At 47.2% G+C, this 20,232-nt stretch overlaps 1 protein-coding gene and 1 pseudogene across 6 annotated transcripts; one reads left to right on the forward strand and one right to left on the reverse strand.

Annotated features, from left to right (window-relative positions):
* Positions 1-265: 265 nt before the first annotated feature.
* LOC120639593 (serine/arginine repetitive matrix protein 1-like) lies at positions 266-7,164 on the reverse strand. Of its 6 annotated transcripts, XM_039915462.1 has the most exons (7): positions 5,643-7,152; positions 4,930-5,246; positions 4,704-4,789; positions 4,255-4,608; positions 1,217-1,299; positions 789-928; positions 294-545 (listed from the first exon to the last, which is right to left on the reverse strand). In XM_039915462.1, the coding sequence occupies exons 1-3, from the start codon at positions 6,988-6,990 to the stop codon at positions 4,706-4,708; spliced, it is 1,749 nt and encodes a 582-aa protein (XP_039771396.1). In that variant the 5' UTR covers positions 6,991-7,152; the 3' UTR covers positions 294-545; positions 789-928; positions 1,217-1,299; positions 4,255-4,608; positions 4,704-4,705. The 6 variants fall into 6 exon arrangements, with proteins under 6 accessions (XP_039771393.1, XP_039771396.1, XP_039771392.1 ...); XM_039915459.1 differs by lacking the exon at positions 1,217-1,299 and having other exon boundaries at positions 266-545; positions 4,704-4,792; positions 5,643-7,164; XM_039915458.1 differs by having other exon boundaries at positions 313-545; positions 789-1,299; positions 4,704-4,792; positions 5,643-7,164.
* A 6,354-nt stretch (positions 7,165-13,518) lies between these two features.
* Positions 13,519-14,424, forward strand: LOC120643143 (annotated as a pseudogene).
* Positions 14,425-20,232: the final 5,808 nt, after the last annotated feature.

The following is a 20,232-nucleotide window of genomic DNA, read 5'->3' on the forward strand; positions in this document are numbered from 1 at the left end:
TTGCTACGGGATCTGAAACTTTTCTAACAATACATGGAGCATGGAAAGGTTTGATATTAATCTTAACAGCATGCTATGGTTGCACAATACTATAACTGAATGCCTAGTAATAAACACTAACACCGATGGTTTTTGGCTAGAACCTCTAGTAATAATATGTAATCATGGTTAATAACTTAATATGAACCGCCTGGATATTCATGAGAAAACACGGCTAAATTACACTTCACAAAAACATAAAGCAGCCAAAAAAAAAAGATAGAGATAAGGGAACCAAATTGGAATGCAACGAATTACAGATGTATCCAGATGTTACATGATGAAGCAACATTTTTTCAAACAATTAGAATGATATTATGTTCAATATTGAATCATTTCATGAACTGCCCAAAAGTCGGTGCATCATTCACAACAGAAAAAAGAACAAATATCTTCTAATGATACAAATAACTACAAGTAATTAAGAAACGACATGCGTGACAAGTCTCCATGATATGTTTCATTGCCTCAGAAACTTTAGAAGAAGCTCCGCACTCCATTACAGCCTGAAAAAAGGGGAAAGATAGGAAACATTATAAGACTAAGCTAGGGATATCGAATCGAATTACTTGAAAATTAGCATAGCCAATAAGCTAAGTCTTGCGGCGATAGTACACTGCTCAAGCCATTAGGTTTTTTAATTAATATTTGATTTCATAATAAATGTAGAATTTATATATGTGTCGTGTATGATTTATCTGCCTGAGGCATTAGGCATGCTCCAGCAATAATGAGGCAAATGGACTCACCATGGGAGCTGTGTTGTCAATCAAGTGGTGGAGGCTACGTACGGCTTGGAGTCATCAACGATCTTGCAGAGGGGACATATATGTAAGCTGGCGTCTGGTGGGGACATATATGGGGCTGACGTCGAGGGGATCTTGGATGGCTGTCAAAAGAAATCTGACAATTTTAGAAATAGATACATCAATAGATACATCAGGTCTAGATACCAACAAAATAAATAGATTTAAGAACTTCAGAAACCGATAAGAAATGGAAGCAAAAGATCAAGGAGCAATTGAAATAACAAGGTCACTGACGTTGTTCATGGTTGCCTTTTGCAATTATCTGAGAGGAAAGTAGTGCACTAAACTGAAGTTGGAATTGGAAAAGGAAAGCACATTAATTTTCTCAAACTGCATAGTCAAAAGGATTTACATCGAAATATACTTGCCTGATTTTGACGTGGATTTATTAAGCAGAAGCAAGATATGAATATCCTCTCTCAAGTGTACAGCCACATACATCATCGGTAGCCTTTACAGTAAGAGTGGTTTAATGTTGTAGCAAGGGAACACAGTTAAGGCATAAGGAGCATTGTCTATTCTGAAAAGAATTCAGCAGGGATTTTGAAAGTATTCCTCACAGTGCAAATGGAGTCTACATGGAACATTAATATTTCGAGCGCCATGAGAATTCTAGTAACAAGTCAATAAGATAAGTGTGGCTCTTATCAAAAAAAGAAGTAGAAAGAGATAAGTGTGTTTTCTGCATTACATAATATAATATCAAATAATCATAACTGAGAACATATATGATTTGTTACATGGAAACAAACAAACTCAAGTACAGTCTCTATTCACCCAATTCAGTGTCTCGTGTACACAACAACAACAATAATATAGCCTTTTTTCCCAAGCAAGTTGGGGTAGGCTAGAGATGAAACCCGAAAGAAATAAGTTCAAAGTTCAGGCACATTGATAGCTAGTCTCCAAGCGCTCTTATCCAAAGCAATCTCTTTAGAGATATTCCAATCCTTAAGGTCTCTCTTAACCGACTCATCCCACGTCAGTTTAGGTCTACCTCTACCCCTCTTTACATTATCGACCCGCTCAAGAACCCTATTACGCACCGGCGCCTCAGGAGGCCTTCGTTGGACATGTCCAAACCATCTCAGCCGATGCTGGATAAGTTTCTCCTCAATTGGTGCCACCCCGACCCTATCCCGAATAACTTCGTTCCGGACTCTATCCCTCCTTGTGTGCCCGCAAAACCACCGCAACATCCGCATCTCGACTACACTTAGTTGCTGGACATGTCGCCTTTTTGTAGGCCAACATTCAGCACCGTATAACATCGCCGGACGAATTGCTGTCCTATAAAATTTGCCTTTTAGTTTTTGTGGCACCCTCTTGTCACAAAGGATGCCAGAAGCTTGCCGTCATTTCAACCAGCTAGCTGAAATTCTATGCCTAACATCTTCATCAATGTCGCCATCCTTTTGTAGCACCGATCCTAAATACCGAAAAGTATCCTTCTGGACCACCACTTGCCCATCTAGACTAACGTCTCCCCCCTCATGCCTAGTCGCACTGAAATCGCACATCATGTACTCGGTCTTGGTCCTACTAAGTCTGAACCCTTTCGACTCTAACGTGCGTCTCCACAGCTCTAACTTCCTATTAACCGCTGCCCTACTCTCGTCAACTAACACCACATCATCAGCAAAGAGCATACAATAAGGGATCTCACCTTGTATATCCCTTGTGACCTCATCCATCACTAAAGCAAATAAATAAGGGTTCAATGCTGACCCCTGGTGTAGGCCTATGTTAATAGAAAAGTCAGTGGTGTTGCCATCACATGTCCAGACAAATATCGTCGCATCCTTGTACATATCCTTAATGAGGGTAATGTACTTAGTTGGGACTTTGTGTTTTTCCAAAGCCCACCACATGACATTTCTCGGTACTTTGTCATATGCCTTCTCAAGGTCAATGAAGACCATGTGCAAGTCCTTCTTCTGCTCCCTATATCTCTCCATCAATTGTCGTATTAAGAAAATCGCCTCCATGGTTGACCTTCCAGGCATGAACCCAAATTGGTTTTTGGGTCACACTTGTCACTCTTCTTAGGCGATGCTCGATAACCCTCTCCCAAAGCTTCATCGTATAGCTCATCAGCTTAATCACATGGTAGTTAGTACAACTTTGAACATCGCCCTTGTTTTTGAAGATAGGTACTAATATACTTCTCCTCCATTCTTCCGGCATCTTGTTTGACCGAAAAATGAGATTAAAAAGCTTAGTTAACCATACTATTGCTCTATCTCCTAGACATCTCCACACCTCAATGAGAATACCATCAGGACCCATCGCTCTACCTCCCTTCATCCTCTTCAAAGCCTCCCCGATCTCTACCTCCTGAATTCTCCTCACAAAACGTCTGTTGGTATCGTCAAAAGAGTCATCTAACTCAAGGGTAGGGCTCTCACTCTCCCCATTAAATAACTTGTCGAAGTACTCTCTCCATCTATCCATGATCTCCTCATCTTTCACTAGCAGTCGATCTGTCCCATCCTTAATGCATTTGATTTGGTTGATGTCCCTTGTCTTCCGCTCGCGGATCCTAGCCATCCTATAAATGTCCTTCTCCCCTTCTTTTGTGCCTAGCCGCTGATACAGGTCATCATACGCCTTACCCTTTGCTACACTCACAGCTCGTTTTGCAACCCTCTTCGCTAATTTATAGCCCTCGATGTTAGCTGCACTCTTGTCAAGGTGGAGGCGCTTGAAACACTCCTCCTTAATAGCCCTTTGCACCTCGTCGTTCCACCACCAGATGTCTTTCCCCTCCTGTTTGCCTCCCCTACTCACGTCAAACACCTCTGAGGCCACCTTCCGAACACATGTTGCCATCTTTAGCCACATGTCATCTGCGTCTTCTCCTTCTTCCCAAGGCCCCTCACCTAGCATCTTTTCCTTAAACGCTTGTGCCGCTTCCCCTCTAAGCTTCCACCACTTTGTTCTCGCAATCTTGGCACGTTTGTCCCGGTGGACACGTACCCGAAGACGAAAGTCCGCCACCACAAGCTTGTGTTGAGGGACAACACACTCCCCAGGTATCACCTTACAATCTAAGCAATCACGTCTATCCTCCCTCCTAGCAAGGATAAAGTCGATCTGGCTCGAGTGTTGTCCACTACGAAACGTCAACAGTGATAAAAAAAATGAGAGTATCAAAAATGTTAAAACTATTATATCTCAATGTGGAAGCTTTTATTGCCAAATTAACAAAGACTGTAAAGTATGGACAAACAAAAACAATTCTTCAGCTACTCTAAAAAGACAATTAGTTCAAGGAGGGGTTGTTCTGTGGGGAGCCTACAGGATTGATATATTCTTCATATATATTCAAAACAATATTCAAGCATAATCTCAATATAGCTGGTTCTAGCGAGAATAACACTTCGCATAAGCTCTCAAAAATCACCTGTCTTGGAGGGTCAAAGGACTGCGACTTCAGCCTCAATGCAACACTTGTCTTCTATAAGATAACCTTTGATGTGCCTTTGAAACCCTCCAGCAAAATACACATCGTGCTACTGCTATGACCACAGGACTTAGGACCATGTCACTGAATATGACTTCACACTTTCCTTCCCATTAGCACTGAAGCTACAAGCACAAGATGCAGCAGGCAGTGTCCAACCATGGGCCATGCCACACAGAACCTTGGGCGCCATGTAGTCTAGCATGTCCTTTGCGATCAACTTTAGCAGTTGCTGCTCATGTCTGGGCCTGACATAGGCCGTCCGTGCTGTTGATAAGGCCAACTTTCAATATCCTGAAATCAGTATGCACCATCCAAGGGAAAAAAATCAAGCATGCATTGACTGATAATTGGAGAAAGCTGAAAAATAGCAATTGATACCCATTTACCTTTATATAGCCATAGCCCATAACAGGTTGTCAGACTTCAGGTCACAGTGCATCATATTCAAGGAATGCACCTTCAATGCAAGAACCTGCTGACAGAGAAAAGATGGCTCCTATTTACACATTCAATGTTTCAGAAAGAAAGCCATAGATCATCGATATTTTCAGGCATTGGAGCAAAATGATCTCAGGACCAATGGAATAAAATTAAATGACATCCGCAACTCACCATGCTATCATTCCTCATCCCCCCTTGTTGCACCTTCCTGCACCTGCGCCTGCTTGGAACTACAAAGAAAAAAGCTTGACCAATGGGGAGGGGAACCGGTACTGGAGTAACACACCATGCAAAATCATCGGTGGCCTGTCCCAGTCGACGGGTCTTGCTCCTAGAGCGACGGGAAGGGGACGATGCCTGCGAGGTTGCCGAACACGATGGCCACGCCGCTATAGTGGAACCACCAGATTTGATCCTCTCGAAGCCGGCTGCGGTGGAACCGTGTCTTGACTCTAGAGCAATTCCGGTGAAGACCTTGCAGGCTTGCCCTACAGCACACATCAAAGATAGAGATAGATAGAAAATAGCAAATTTAGAGCAACAATTGTGTGAAATATATCTGAGAGGTGTGAGCTATGGCACAGTGACAAATTATTTAAAACCCGCAATATTTTCCCTGAACATATTATCCATTCAATCACATGCACCCATCAATCGTGCAGATCTAGTAACATTTGCTTGACAAATAAAACGGCATCTGAACCCTAAGAATTGTTTGACAAATTTCTGTCTACCAGACCCACGCCACATCAAATTAAACAAGAGACCAATTCGTATCAGATCAGTGACAAGTGACCAAGCAATGAAACTAAATTAAACAACCGTGTTTGCAGCGCCGGTGACGATGAACACAACGTCTCTGCCGTGGCGACGATGGAGGGTACCTGGCCGCGATGTCGTGGTCGCACTCGGGCGCGGCGGTAGCAGTGCGGACAGATGACGGATCGGTGGAGGGGCGCGTCGCCGCCGGGACAGAGCGACCCCGGATTGTTGGAGGGGCGCGGCAGCCCGCACAACCTCCGCTCCCCTCCCAGGCTCCCACTGGACCGAGCGCCAGCGGCCTAGGCGTCTGTGCCACCACCGACAGATCGCCCGTGCAGCGCCTGGTGGTCCGTGCACGGCGGCGGGGAGGAGGACGCGCGCGGCGACGGGCGGAGGACGGCGCGCACCGGCGTCCGGGCGGGGTGGCGGAGGACGGCGGAGGACGACGCCCGCGGCGGGGGCGGAGGAGGCCGCGCACGGCGGCGGGGAGGAGGACGCGCACGGCGGCGGGGAGGAGGAGGCCGCGCATGAGCGACGGGCGAAGGACGGCCCGCACCGGCGGGCGGGCGGGCAGGCAGGCTGGCGGAGGAGGACGCGTACGGCGGCGGGGAGGAGGACGCGCACGGCGGCGGGTGGAGGACGGCGCGCGCGGCGATGGGCGGAGGATGGCGCGCCCCGGCGGGCGGAGGGCGACAACGGCGGGGGGCGGCGACGGACGGGATCGAGATTTTTTTTTTTTGAAAATTGGTTCGGTAGCATTGAAAGAATGCGACTTCCGCAAAATACCATTGAAAGGCATCGGCCCCGTGAAATACTATCGAAATATTGCACCGTCGCCTGGAAATAGCATTCCGTCACGGTCAGGAGCAAACGCCGGCGCTGCTTCACCACGCCCGTCTCATCCATCTCTTCCTGCGCGTCCCAGGCTCCCAGCTGTGGCCGGTGGCTTGGCCATGGCCACCACGAGGCCGCGCCGCCTCTCTCCCAGCAACTGCGCCGCCTGCCTCCTCCAACTCCGCCTCGTCGATCATGAGGCCGTCGCCCAAGAGTGCTCCCTCGTGTTCCAGACCGAGCCGCGCTTCCCGCACCGCCGCACGTGCTCCTCCGCCGCGCCTGCGCGCTCGAGGCGCTCGGCCGCCACGAGCTCGCTCTCGCCGACGCGTCCTCCGCCCTCGAGCCCACGAGCCGCCCCTCCCCCGCTGCCCTTGGCGCCTCCGCCGTTCTTGCTGGACTTGGCCCTTCCCTCCCCTCCCGTCCGTTCCCGTCTCTTCTCCCGAATGAGTCAAGCCGGGCTGCCGGAGGGTCAAGGGAGGAGGTGGAGGCGGCGGCGGCGGCAATGGGCGGAGCGGATGGGCCGGGCCATCCGGCCGGCGACGGCCTCAGGCGGACGAAGCCGGCGATGACCAATGACGGAGGGGAGGGCGTGGCGGTGGCGAGCAGGAAGGGGAGAAGGGCCGGCAGCGCGTCCATGGCTCCGGGGAGGCAACACGAGCTCGGCGGTGCGGCGGTGAGTTCCGCGGCTGCCTAGGAGGTGGCGCGCGTGAGCGAGCTCCGCGGATGGCCAGGGGCGCGGCGCGCAGGCGAGCTCTGCGGCTAGGCAGGAGGCGGCGCGGGAGCTCCGTGGCCAGCCAGCTCCGCGGCTGGCCAGGGGCGCGACGCGCAAGCGAGCTCCGCAGCCGGCTAGGAGGCAGCGCGGGAGCTCTGCGGCTGGCCAGTGGTGTGGCGCGGCGGCGAGCTCCGCGGCCGGCAGGGGAGGCGCGCTGGCGAGCCCCGTGCCATGGCTGGCTCTCGCCATTGCCAAGCCGCCGGCCACAGAAAGAGAGGGAGGAGACGGGCATGGTGCTGGTGTAGACCGGGAGCTCATTTTGACGAAGGCGCTGGCGTTTGCTCTCAACCGTGACAGAATGCTATTTTCAGGGGACGGTGCAATCTTTCGATGGTATTTCACGGGGCCAATGTCTTTCAATGGTATTTTGCGGAAGTCGCATTCATTCGATGCTACTGAACCAATTTTCCCCTTTTTTTTGAACAGAGGTCGCGGGGTGGGGCGAGATTTTTTTTTTTTGAACGAAGGTCGCGGGGTGGGGCGGACGGACGAAAACCACGAAGGACGAAAGAATGAGGGCAGACCGACCGCTAATTTTTTTTTCTTGTCACCCTTAGTCTCTTTTTAGTAGTAGAGATAGAGATCAATTTTTCCACACATGCTAAATTTGAATTTCAAATTATGAAAAATTTCAAATAGAATTTGGATATCTCAAAGACCCACAAAATACAAGTGCCACAAACCATATTGTACTGCAATGAACAAATTGGTCTATTGCAACATAAAATATTCGTGGCAATAGTAAAATGATATTGCATCCAGAAAGGATGGTAGTTGCAAAAAGTAACAAGAAATTGCAACGCCACAAAATTTATTACAACCCTAAAAAACTGTGGCAACAAGAACATGCAATTGCAACCATTTCGGAATTCTTGTTGTAATTACCACCTAGCAATTGCAACACTACTTAAGATTATTGCAACCTAGAATAACCATGGCAATAGTTAGAAGTAAAAGCAACCAAATCCAATATAGTTGCAATTCCACCAAGTAATTGATACGAAAATCAATACTAATGCAACTCCAAAGCGCCATGGCAATAACGCCAACTAATTGCAACACAATTCTGAAATGGTTGCAGTAGCACCCTCCTATTGCAACGACAAACCACACATATTGCAACACATTTAGTCTGTTGCCTTATAAGCACATATTGCAACCATTTTACGGAAAGGTTGCAATACGACACCCCTATGGCTACCAAATCAGTGGTGTTGCAATCGCCTAGCGTGGCATTAGAGGCGAATCCTTGTAGTGATAAGACAGCATCCTCTACACACTGGGGACATTATGAATACTTAGTAATGCCTTTTGGACTTACTAATGCTCCTGCAACATTCCAAGCTTTAATGAATAATGTCCTAGCAGCATTTTTGAGGAAGTTTGTTCTAGTATTTTTCGATGATATCCTCATTTACCGAACCTCTATATCTGATCATATTACACATTTGAGAGATGTTTTTTAAGCACTCAGAATGAATCATCTTTTTGCTAAGAGGAGTAAATGTAGTTTTGCTCAAGATCAAGTGGAATATTTGGGACACATCATTAGTGGCAATGGGGTTTCAACAGATCCTACAAAGGTTAAAGCTATCCAGGATTGGCCTGTTCCTCAAACCATCACTGAATTGAGAGGATTTTTGGGGCTAGCTGGCTATTACAAAAGGTTCATTAAGGGATATGGAGTAACTTGCAAGCCACTGTTTAATGCATTGAAGAAAGATTCCTTTATGTGGACTTCACTCTAACAAGAAGCTTTAGATACACTGAAGTTGAAAATGACAACAGCACCTGTGTAGGCACTCCTAGATTATTCTCAACCATTCGTTTTGGAGGTTGATGCAAGTGGTTCTGGCATTGGAGCTGTGCTGATGCAGGCTGGGAGACCATTGTCATATTTGAGCAAAGCATTAGGACCCAAAGCTGCTGCAGCATCCACTTATGATAAAGAAGCAATGGCTATATTGGAGGCAATTAAGAAATGGAAACATTATTTTGCCAGCTCTAGCTTAATCATAAGGACTGATCAACAAAGTTTGAAGTATATTCAAGAACAGAGGGTCATAGAGGGAATCCAACACAAGTTATTAATCAAGCTACTAGGATATAATTATGTTGTGGAGTACAAAAAGGGTAGAGAAAATAAAGCAGCTGATGCTTTATCCAGAAGATCACATGTTCAAATTTCTGCTATTACATCAATCAATCCTCACTGGGTTGAACAAGTACAGAAAAGTTATGAGCAAGATGATCACTGTCTTCAACTCCTCACTAAACTGAGTGTTACTGCAGATGCTGTGCCAAATTATACTCTGCAAAATGGCATTATCAGATATAAAGGCAAGGTATTGATTGGAAACACTGGACATTTACAACAGCAAATCCTGTCAACATTTCTTGATTCTACTCTGGGAGGACATTCTGGTGAAAGAGCCACATATCACAAACTGAAGTTAGTCTTTTATTGGCCAAAAATGAAGAAGATTGTCACCAGTTACATTCAGCAATGTCCAATTTGTCAGAAAAACAAGGCTGAACATACCCCTTATCCAGGGTTGCTGCAACCTCTACCAATTCCTGATATGGCTTGGACACACATCAGCATGGATTTTGTTGAAGGACTGCCCAAATCTCAAGGCAAAGATGTTATTTTGGTTGTAGTCGATAGACTCACTAAGTATGCTCACTTCATATCATTGAGTCACCCCTACATTGCTCAGGATATAGTCACTATTTTCTTGGACAATATCTTTAAGATGCATGGCCTACCAAAGGTTATCTTAACTGACAGAGATACCCCATATTCACCAGTCAGATTTGGCAAACATTATTCAAATCTCTATAAGTTCAACTGCATTTAACCACTGCTTACCACCCAAAAGATGGGCAGACTGAAAGAGTCAATCAATATTTGGAGAATTATCTCAGATGCATGTGCTTCAACAGTCCCAAAAGATGGCATTACTGGTTGTCGTTAGCTGAGTGGTGGTACAATACATCTTACCACACTTCTTTAAAACTCACACCATTTTAGGCATTATATGGTTTCCAACCACCAATGGTAGTAGAAGTGGTTATTCCTGATTGTCCAAATCTTTCCTTACAAGAACAGTTAAGGAACAGTCAAGTTGCCCAACAAGTTATCAAGGATAATCTTCAAAAGGCTCAAGCCAGGATTAAACATCAAGCTGACAAACATAGACATGACAGAGAATTTGTGGTTGGCGATATGGTTTATTTGAAAATACAGCCATACAAACACACATCTTTAAGTGCCCACAGATCTCTGAAGCTTCACTCCAAGTTTTATGGCCCATTCGTAATTCTACAAAGAATTGGGAAGGCAGCATACAAATTACTCCTTCCTGAGGGATGTCTCCTCCATGATGTTTTTCATGTCAGCCAGCTCAAAAGACACATTGGCCCAACGGTGATTCCAAGTAAAGAACTTCCATTAATTGATTCTAAGGGAACAGTCAAGGTTGCTCCAGAGGCAATTCTACAAAGAAGGTTAATTCCTCGCAACAACGAGCCAGTGGTACAATGGCTCATTCATTGGATGAATCTTCCTCCTGAAGAAGCTACATGGGAAGACGCGGCATTCATTCGGAAGGTCTTTCCTTCTTTCCATCCGTGAGGACACGAATGCTAAAGGGGGGGGCATTGTTAGGCCCCTGAACATGGCCTGAGAGCCATTCAATTTCGTCAGTCAAATTCAGAAGTCGAAGCTCTAGTGGAAGTCGGCGTTGGAACCTCAAAGTTGACGTCTTTGCTGAGAAGCGGACGATTGAAGATCTATGGTGGAGATCAAACCATCTTTAGTCACCGCGTGTTCAACAGTAATTTGGGTAATTCAACTACTTGTTGTAATTTGGATATCTATAATAACGCCTTGGCTGGAACGGAGAGAACTCATCGGGTCATTTCGTGAACTAAGTAAACCCTAGGTGAGAGTAGCTGTAGCCGCGTCCGCTTCACCGGCGGCGCCTGGATCGGTGTACGAACCCTAAACCTATCAATTCAGTGAATTCAGTTGCTCTTCCTTGGAATTATCCCGATCTATTTGCTATCTTGTTTCAGTATTTCTGTGATCCTCACAAGCAGCGTGGCCATGTGCGACTGGATCGGCGTGTCATGAGGCAGCCGGCGCTGCCCGACATGCCGCTCCAGGGGCAGCTTGCGCCCAGCATCGGTAACCTCTCCTTCCTCTCCGTCCTCAACCTCACCAACGCTAGCCTCGCAGGGCCGATCCCGCCGGCTCTCGGCCACCTGCGCCGTCTCCGGTATCTCGTTCTCAACCAGAACAGCCTGTCAGGTTCCATTCCGGGCGCCATCGGCAACCTCACGAGCCTGCAGATTCTTGATCTCTATCACAACAAGCTAGCCGGTTGGATCCCTCCGGAGCTACAAAACTTGCGCAATCTCATGTACATCCACCTTGACACAAACTACTTGAGCGGGCCGATACCTGCTGGCATGTTCAACAACACGCCTTTGCTGATCTCGCTCAACCTGGGGAACAACAGCCTCTCGGGTCCCATACCGGCGAGTGTTGGCTCTTTGTCTGGGCTCAAAATCCTGATCCTGCAAGACAACCAGCTGTCTGGTCCTGTGCCGCCTGCCACCTTCAACAACTCCGTGCTTCAGGTGATGGCCCTAGTAAAGAACAACAATCTCACGGGGCCAATCCCTGACAAACAAAGCTTTAATCTACCCATGTTGCAAGTATTGACCCTTTCCCGAAATGACTTTGGGGGAAGAATCCCGTCTGGTCTCGCTGCATGCCGATTCCTCCGGATACTTTCATTGTCCTATAATTCATTTGATGATGTCATCCCAGCATGGCTGCCAACGTTGTCGCAACTTACTTCTGTTTCTTTGGGTGGAAATAATCTTGTTGGGTCAATCCCCACTGGGCTGCGCAATCTTACTCAACTTAATCAACTGGATCTCGTCGAATCGAATTTAACTGGAGTGATCCAGTAGATCTAGGACAGCTAAAGCCGCTCTCATGGCTAAATCTTGCGGCAAACCAACTAATTGGTTCCATTCCCGCTTCACTTGGCAACTTGACCACGGTCGCTCAATTGGATTTGGCTCACAACCAATTGGATGGCACCGTGCCTTCATCATTTGGTCGACTCGGAGTTCTTGGGTTTCTCAATGTTGAAGGAAACAACCTTGGAGGAGAGCTTGATTTCTTAGACGCTCTTTCTAGCTGTAGGGCTCTTCGAAATTTAGACATAGCAATGAACTCTTACACAGGTAGTATCCCCAACAGCGTTGGGAATTTTTCAAACAATTTACAAACTTTCTACGCACATGACAATCAAATCTCCGGTAGCTTGCCAGCTGTGATGGCAAATTTAGGTGGCCTCATCACAATTTCTCTCTACAGCAACCAACTAAGACAAACTATTCCCCCACAAATCATGCTAATGGCGAATCTCCATATCCTTAATCTCTATAATAATCTAATGGTAGGGCCGATCCCAATTGAAGTTGGCATGATGACAAGACTGGTCGAATTGCATTTGGGAAGTAACAAATTCATCGGACCGGTACCTGACACAGTTGGCAATCTCAGCAATCTACAAAGCTTGACCGTATACCAAAACAACCTATCCTCTTTCATACCCAATAGCTTGTGGCACCTTGAAAACCTTATCGAGCTTAACTTGTCACATAACTCCCTGAGTGGCATGCTACTGCCCGACATCGGGAGCGTGCAAGCATTAGTCCAGATGGACCTATCAACAAGTCATCTGTCAGGGCCCATTCCTTTTTCTCTAGGTCAACTCCAATCAGTAACCTTCATTAACCTTTCTCATAACATGTTTCAGGATTCCATACCAGACTCACTCGGCAAGTTAACTAGCATTGTTACATTAGATTTGTCTAACAATTCGCTTTTTGGAACTATTCCGAATTCCTTGGCTAGTCTCATGTACCTTACCAACTTGAACCTTTCTTTCAATAATCTCGAAGGTCAGATACCGACAGGTGGAATTTTCTCAAACATTCCTCCTTACTCTTTGGTGGGAAATGGACCTCTTTGTGGTCTACCACGCCTAGGGTTCCCACCATGCGCGAGAAGCTCTCACTCGGCAAAACTCCATATTTTGAAATATATTCTTCCTAGTATCGCGGCGTTGGTTATTGCCATCATTATCTTGTCACTAATCTTCAGAGAGAAATTTAAGGCAGCAAAGGAGGGATCCATTCAGCCCCCGGGAGATGGTATTATTGACCACATGTTTGTATCGTACCATGATATCATTCGAGCTACTAGAAATTTCAGCGATGAGAATCTCATTGGTGTTGAGAGCTTTGGGAAGGTTTTCAAGGCCCAATTGAGTGATGGCTTAATTGTTGCAATTAAAGTCCTTAACATGGAATCTGAGCAAGCATCCAAGAGCTTTGACATTGAGTGCCAAGCATTGCGCATGGCTCGACACCGCAATTTGGTACGGATATTGAGGACCTGCTCCAATCTGGACTTCAAAGCCCTGGTGCTTGAGTACATGCATAATGGGAGCCTGGAATCTCTTCTACATTCAGAAGGCAGGCTGCATTTGGGGTTTATCAAGAGGTTAGACATAATGTTGGATGTGGCAATGGCATTGGAATACCTACATTACCATCACTGTGATGTTATTCTACACTGCAACTTGAAACCAAGTAATGTCCTACTTGACGAGGAGTACACTGCACCTCTGGCAGATTTTGGCATTGCAAAGCTGTTGCTAGGGGATGGTACCTCTGTTGTCATATCAGCTAGCATGCCTGGGACAATCGGCTACATGGCTCCAGGTATATTGTAGCCATGCATACTTTCATATATACGATTGGTGTACAACATCTGACTAATATATATCGTTACGTTTCTTTCTCTTGTACTCAGAGTATGGGTCTATAGGAAAAGCATCTTGAAAGAGTGATGCCTTCAGTTACGGAATCATGCTACTCGAGGCCTTCACAGGGAAGAGGCCTACGGACCTGGCATTCAGAGCGGAGAGCTAAGCCTAAGGCAGTGGGTTAACCATGTGTTCCCGTCTCGGCTTGTTGACGTTATCGACCCTGCCATGCTGCAAGAGGGGAAAGAGGACGGCTTCGGTGATATGGGCACATGTTCCAGTGCTGGCGCCCCTAACACATTGGCCAGCTTCCTGGCGTCAGCAGTGGAGGTGGGCTTGCTGTGCTCCGACGAATCACCTGACAGAAGGATCCCGATGAACGAAGTGGTGAACAGGCTGAAGAGGATCAGGAAGGGTTACATCTCCCAGCCCGAGGAGTAAGGGCATTGGAGATTCAAGGACATCAAAGTGGATGAAAGAATACCTTATCGACTTTGCTCTGTTTTTTATTACCCATTCGGTGACACAAGAGCTGTTTTTTTTTAGATAAGGGAAACCGTCCTCACACATCCATGGTGGATGGTTACAACCAAAGACACAAGAGCTGTTTTACCACCAATCATTGCAAGCACATAAACTATGAGGCTTTTGCTTTGTCAAACTAGCATTAAGTTACTGTATATATGCATGTATTCCTACATCAATCACCCACGAGGGCTTTTGCTTTGTCAAACTAGCAGCAATATGTTGATCTATTATTTCCAAAATAAGCAATATGTTGATTTATTATTTCCAAAAAAATATAGTAGCTTCAAATCATCAACCTTATATTGCAAAAAATATTTCGAGTAAAATGCAATAGAGGTCCATCAACTTGCAAGGGGTGTCACTTAGGTCTACATACTCTGAAAGTTTATTTTTGGGTCCATCAACTTGTAACACTACTAGAAAAATGGTCATGGGCACCGGTTGGAAAGGTCCTTAGACACTGGTTTTTCAACCGAGACCCATGGGATCTGTCTAGGACATCTGTTATTTTACCCGGTACTCAGGGCCACCTTAATTAGGCACCGGTTGGAAAGAACAACTGGTACCTTAGAGGCTGCCACGCTGACTCAAGCGAGCAACCCTTTTGGTATCGGTTGGTCTTTCCAACCAGTACCAAAGTGTTTTCCTCATTTCTCCCAAATCTAGTTTTATTTAATTTCCTTATTACTGTTTATTCTTCAGAATTGCTATGCGTACTCAAGCTCTAAAGTACTATAAGTCCATTGGTCATGTTCGAGTTCAAAGAATATTGAAAAATAACTAAAAGTCAAAGGAAATCATATAATTAAGTTATTTAGCTATAATAATATATTCACAAATATATAAACAACATGACATCACGTTTTCCAATTTTTGACATGATTTTTTGGCACGTGTAAATCTATTGGACAGGCAGCTGATAGAGAATGGGCCGGCGTTGGATCTGGATGAGAGTAGAAAGCATATTGGCTTTTCAGGGATTGCTGCCTCACATCAAAGAGTGGTTCTCCTCTCATGAATTTGAGAGTCCGATTCATCTCACTTAGAGGCCAACATGTGTTGACATTCGGGCCCAGGTCCAAATGCGAACCACGTTCTAGAAAAGAGTCAACTTTGCGGGAGATTCCTCCGATTCTGAAAATGAGGCAGAGATTGGCTCGGCCAAGTGGACCAAGAAGAAAGAGCCAGTTTCGTGCCCGTTTGCAAAAAAGGAAAAGAAGAAGTTCGGGTTCGACGTCACAAAGGCCGACCGAATCTTTGATCTATTACTTCAGGAGGGACAGATCAAACTATCCGCAAATCATACCGATGAAGTAGAGGCTGCATCGGTTAACATAGTTTTGTTCTACCCATGGAATACAAGGCTTCATCTGATGGAGAGGTAGAGAAAACCATGGCTCAGTTGTCCCTGGATCCTACGCAAGCAATATTTGAAAAGCCGGGAGACAAAGAGCGCAAGCATCTCAGGCCATTGTTCATGAAAGGGTACATTGATGGCAAGCCGATGACCAAGATGCTTGTTGATGGAGGAGCTGCGGTTAACATCATGTTGTACACGATGTACCGAAAGCTTGGGCTTGGGGAGGATGATCTAATCCAAAGATTTTGAAGGTGCAGTTTCTCCAGCCTGGAGGACAATTTGCTTTGACCTGACGATTGGAAGCAAGACACTGCCGACTGCTTTCTTCGCCATCAGCGGCAAAGGATCCTATAGTACACTCCTAAGCAGAGACTGGATTCACGCTAACTGTTGCATTCCATCTACTATGCATCAGTGTGTTGCCCAGTGGATCGGAGACTTCGTGGAGATCGTAGACGCTTACTCATCTTTCAGCATTGCGACGGCTGACTTAGAAATTTGGAGTGGTCAGGGTATCAGATGCATATCCAGAGAAGCCTGGGAAGGAGAGATCCTGATGATGGCTGATTTTAGACTGGATGTAGTCCAGGAAATTAGCTCAAAAGAGTCATCCTGATCATCTACAAGGATGCAAATCATAGCCGATACTACGTATGGCCTCTAGCATAAAAAATTAAAAGAAAAAATATCGCGGAGATTCAGATCTGCTAGCTGATTGTCGTGAACATCGGTTTACATGGACGATATGATATGTATCGCCCTTAGTGCATAAACACCCACCACAAAGACTTTGTTTTGATCAAGCTATTTGATTAATGTCTTGGTTGTTTGATTATCAAGTGATCTGCACCACAGCGAGGGCGACGGCGGCGCCTCGATGAACTCCATGACCGATGACCTCCCGGACACAGTTAGGGACGTCCAGCAGATGAGCGGTGACGGTATCGCCCCGAGCATTCACCTCTTCTATGGCGGTGGCTGCTGCATCGAGGAGGGCCTAAACCTGTGATTCCAAGGCTAAAAAAGATGCAGGCGAAAGTTAGGGAAAAGAATGATGCTATATCGGAGGAATTTTTCGATGGCAACAGAGGACTGACCTGCTAACCTTGCATCGGCAGTGATGAGTTGGGCACGTACAGTCAGTGCCGTGTCTTTAGCAACCACCAACTGGTCTTCTAATCGACTGGTCTTCTTGGTTTCCTCAGCATAGTTCTGGCAGGCTTTATCCTTCTCTCGGAGGAGTGTCTGGATGAAATCCTTAGTTCCTTTGTCAAGATAATCAAAAGGGCTTGATGATGATGGGGAATGAGAGCGAGGCGGTGCACTAGAGGCTTCGTCATCCCTAAAGAAGAAGCAAAAGCCGATTAGATCTGATCGAGCTACCATGAATGGATGGGAGCAGCAGATTTGTTACCCGTGACGACGAAGAGCTGGGGGCTGGTTGGAGGGACCCTCGCCCGCGCGCTTGTTTCCTGCCATTTGCCAATGAAGATTGGAGGCTAGGGTTTTTGCTAAGGCAGAAGAGAGGAAGCCAAAGCTGATGGAGTTTGATGGGTTGGCCGTTCCGATGAGTACTATTTGTGGCCTAACTAAGGAGGATGAGATCAGTTAGAAGAAGATGAAGGGTCTTGACCTAGGGTCAAATTGGAAATAAATCGGGGGTGAAAAGACGGAATTCAGATCATCGCAGTGCGAACGAGCGGTGGATAGGAGTTGAAGCCAGGGGCAAAGAAAAGTTTTTGCACTTGTCACCAGCACGGGACGCGAGGAGTCGACTGTGTGGAGTCAGAAGGGAAGCCAATCGGACTGAAGGAATTGCGGAGTAAAGTTTATATTTCATTCCGAAACTTGGGGGCATGTGTTGACACCGTTTTTTGGCACATGTCAATCTATTGGACAGACGGCCCATAGAGAACGGGACGAGAGGAGAGAGTATATTGGGCCTTTGGGCCAGAGGAGGCGTCGCAGCTGATGGAGCTATGGAAGGAACTGGTGGGGCTACGTCAGCAAGTTATCTTTTGAATTTTATTTCGTTTGATTAGGCAAGTTTGTTTTTTATTTTCCAAGTTTGTAATCTCGCTGTATCGGCAAGGGAGGTTAGGATTAGGCTATAAATAGCCGACCTTTGTCATTTGTAAACTTTGATCAACCACATCCAAACACAAACTTTACATTCACATGCATCTACCTTTCCAAACAGCGACTTCACCCTAGTTGCAATAGTTTTTCTCTTTATGAGTTATTCTCAGCAGGTATGTTCCATTGCTTGTTTAAAAGTTCCGAGTAGAAACACCCTGCGCCCACAGCTGGCAGGCTGCTTTGGCGCCAGCATGCGACCGTCGCACAACCTCTACGACCCTAGGACCCTCACGTGCCAGTGCCCGCACATGCGCAGCGCCACCACCCCACCCCCCCCCCCCCCCGTGCCAGCACACGGCCTCCTCGTAGCCCGCGCTGCCACCATGGGTGCCGCCCCATCACTCAAATCCAGCCAAATCCACTTAGGAGCAGCCTGTCACGCCCATCAGGGGATCTGGCCGCGGGGACACCAGATCCGCCACGCTGGTGCTAGATCCGGGCACCCACGCTGGTGTCGCCACGAGTCGTCCGCTCCAAGAGCTGAGGCAATCGCGCCTGCCTGGACGCGAGGGAGAAGAGGGCCGCCCACTGTCCTTTGCGAGCCGCACGAACTTCTAGCGGTTGGCTCGAGTAGTGGCGCGACAAAGGGAAGGGAGGAACGAAGGAGCGGCGGCGGCGGCGGCGTTTCGCCCGCCCATGTCACCCATGCGGGAGCGACGCGGGGGATGGGAGGGAGAGTCCCCAACATAGCAGTTACATATGGATGCAATCTCTCAATATGTTTCTTGCACCAAAAGGTGTGGTGGAAGTGTGGCCACGTCACGGCGAATTCTCGACCATCGTATCGGCAGGGGACGACTAAGATCGTGCATTATCCAAGGCTTTTTGCAAAAAGGCCCTTCTATTGAGCAGAAATCTACCCATAGTCTAGGGAAGCACGTAATGTTTTCACAAAACCCTTCGAGCTTCGCTTGAATCGACCCACAGTCCAAGCGCTCGTGGGCATCTACAGTAAATCTTGCACACCTCCTCCTAGGCACAAGCGGCGACGCTACTATGTGCTTCCTGCGCTGGGCGCTGGCACGGCGTGTCGGGCTACCCGCCGAAGAAGAGCTCCAGGGTAGAGATGTTCGCCCATCCAACGTACCACCGCTCCTCTTTGGCACGACCGGCGAGGCCACACCGGTCTGCCGCACCTCCACGTCGCGCCAAGCTACCCACCAGGCCGCCGTGGAGGAGAACGAAAGAGGAGGAGCCACAGCATCGATCTGTCAGATGGGCACCCGCGCCGAGTCACCACGACAGCATGCCCCCCTCGCTAGCCCAACTCCCTTGGCGTCTCCTTCTCCCCTTCCCCGCGGCTGCAGTCGAGCTTGGCTCCATCGGTGACCATTGCCAGACGAGAGGTGGCGGGCAGCACACGTAGCAGTCTAGCGGGAGGGTGCAGCGGCGTGATGCCAGGATCAGAAGAACCAGCAGCCCGTGCCGCATGCATATCTCGGCATCCACAAAGCTCCCTGCCACCATGCTATGACACTCGCCTGTCTTGCCGCTTGCTCGGCCCTTAGTCGTGGGCTCGTAGCCATGAACGCCCCCTTCTACGGTCCTACCCACCTTTGTCTATTAAGAGCAGCATCGTATAGACTATGAGGTAGGCCTAAGGTTGAACACGTCATCCGAGTGCTATGTGGAACAAAACTCTCCAACGTAAAGCAAGCATATCAAGTCCTACCTTGAAAAAAATATTCCTTCTTGCCTAACATGCAACAGTTGCAACTTGCAACGACGGCACCAGAAAAAAAATATTATTTTATTTAAAGCACTGGGTGAAAAACGAAGCACCATAGCTAAGGTGATGCTTTGGAGCACCCACGTCTCCAGCGTATAGCAAGAGGGAATCTTTCTCTAGAGCTCCAGAGCACCCTAAAAATTGCAACGGTGAAGCTGCTCTAAGAGCACATATGCACAACAATTGTTTCATATTTTGTCTATATGAGATGATTAGTCAGTTTGAACCTGAAACATATGTCCGGATGACCGCTATTATGTTCATCACCAACTAATGGATATGCACCACTGCCGCCATGGCACTTGATTGCCATCTTCGACCTTAACCTGGGAATAATTACATTCCCAAATGAATCTAGGGAATCATGTAGGTTATAGTTACCATTATCTTAAATGATACATACAGTGTGTGTATTGTTTTGTCGACTCATAAATACTTTTAACCTCCTACTCTTGTCTCCACAATTTCGGTTTGTTTATATCTGGGTTGATCA

Source organism: Panicum virgatum, chromosome 7K (assembly GCF_016808335.1).
Source record: "Panicum virgatum strain AP13 chromosome 7K, P.virgatum_v5, whole genome shotgun sequence".
Lineage (NCBI taxonomy): Eukaryota > Viridiplantae > Streptophyta > Magnoliopsida > Poales > Poaceae > Panicum > Panicum virgatum.

What these genes read in the sequence shown, in the direction of transcription:
- LOC120639593 (XM_039915459.1), bottom strand. Translation starts at nt 6,990, where the DNA reads ATGGACGCGCTGCCGGCCCTTCTCCCCTTCCTGCTCGCCACCGCCACG. An exon ending in GACCACGACATCGCGGCCAG is followed by an intron (nt 5,247 to 5,642) that starts GTACCCTCCATC and finishes TGTGTGCTGTAG; the next exon opens with GGCAAGCCTGCAAGGTCTTC. An exon ending in GGATGAGGAATGATAGCATG is followed by an intron (nt 4,793 to 4,929) that starts GTGAGTTGCGGA and finishes TTTCTCTGTCAG; the next exon opens with CAGGTTCTTGCATTGAAGGT.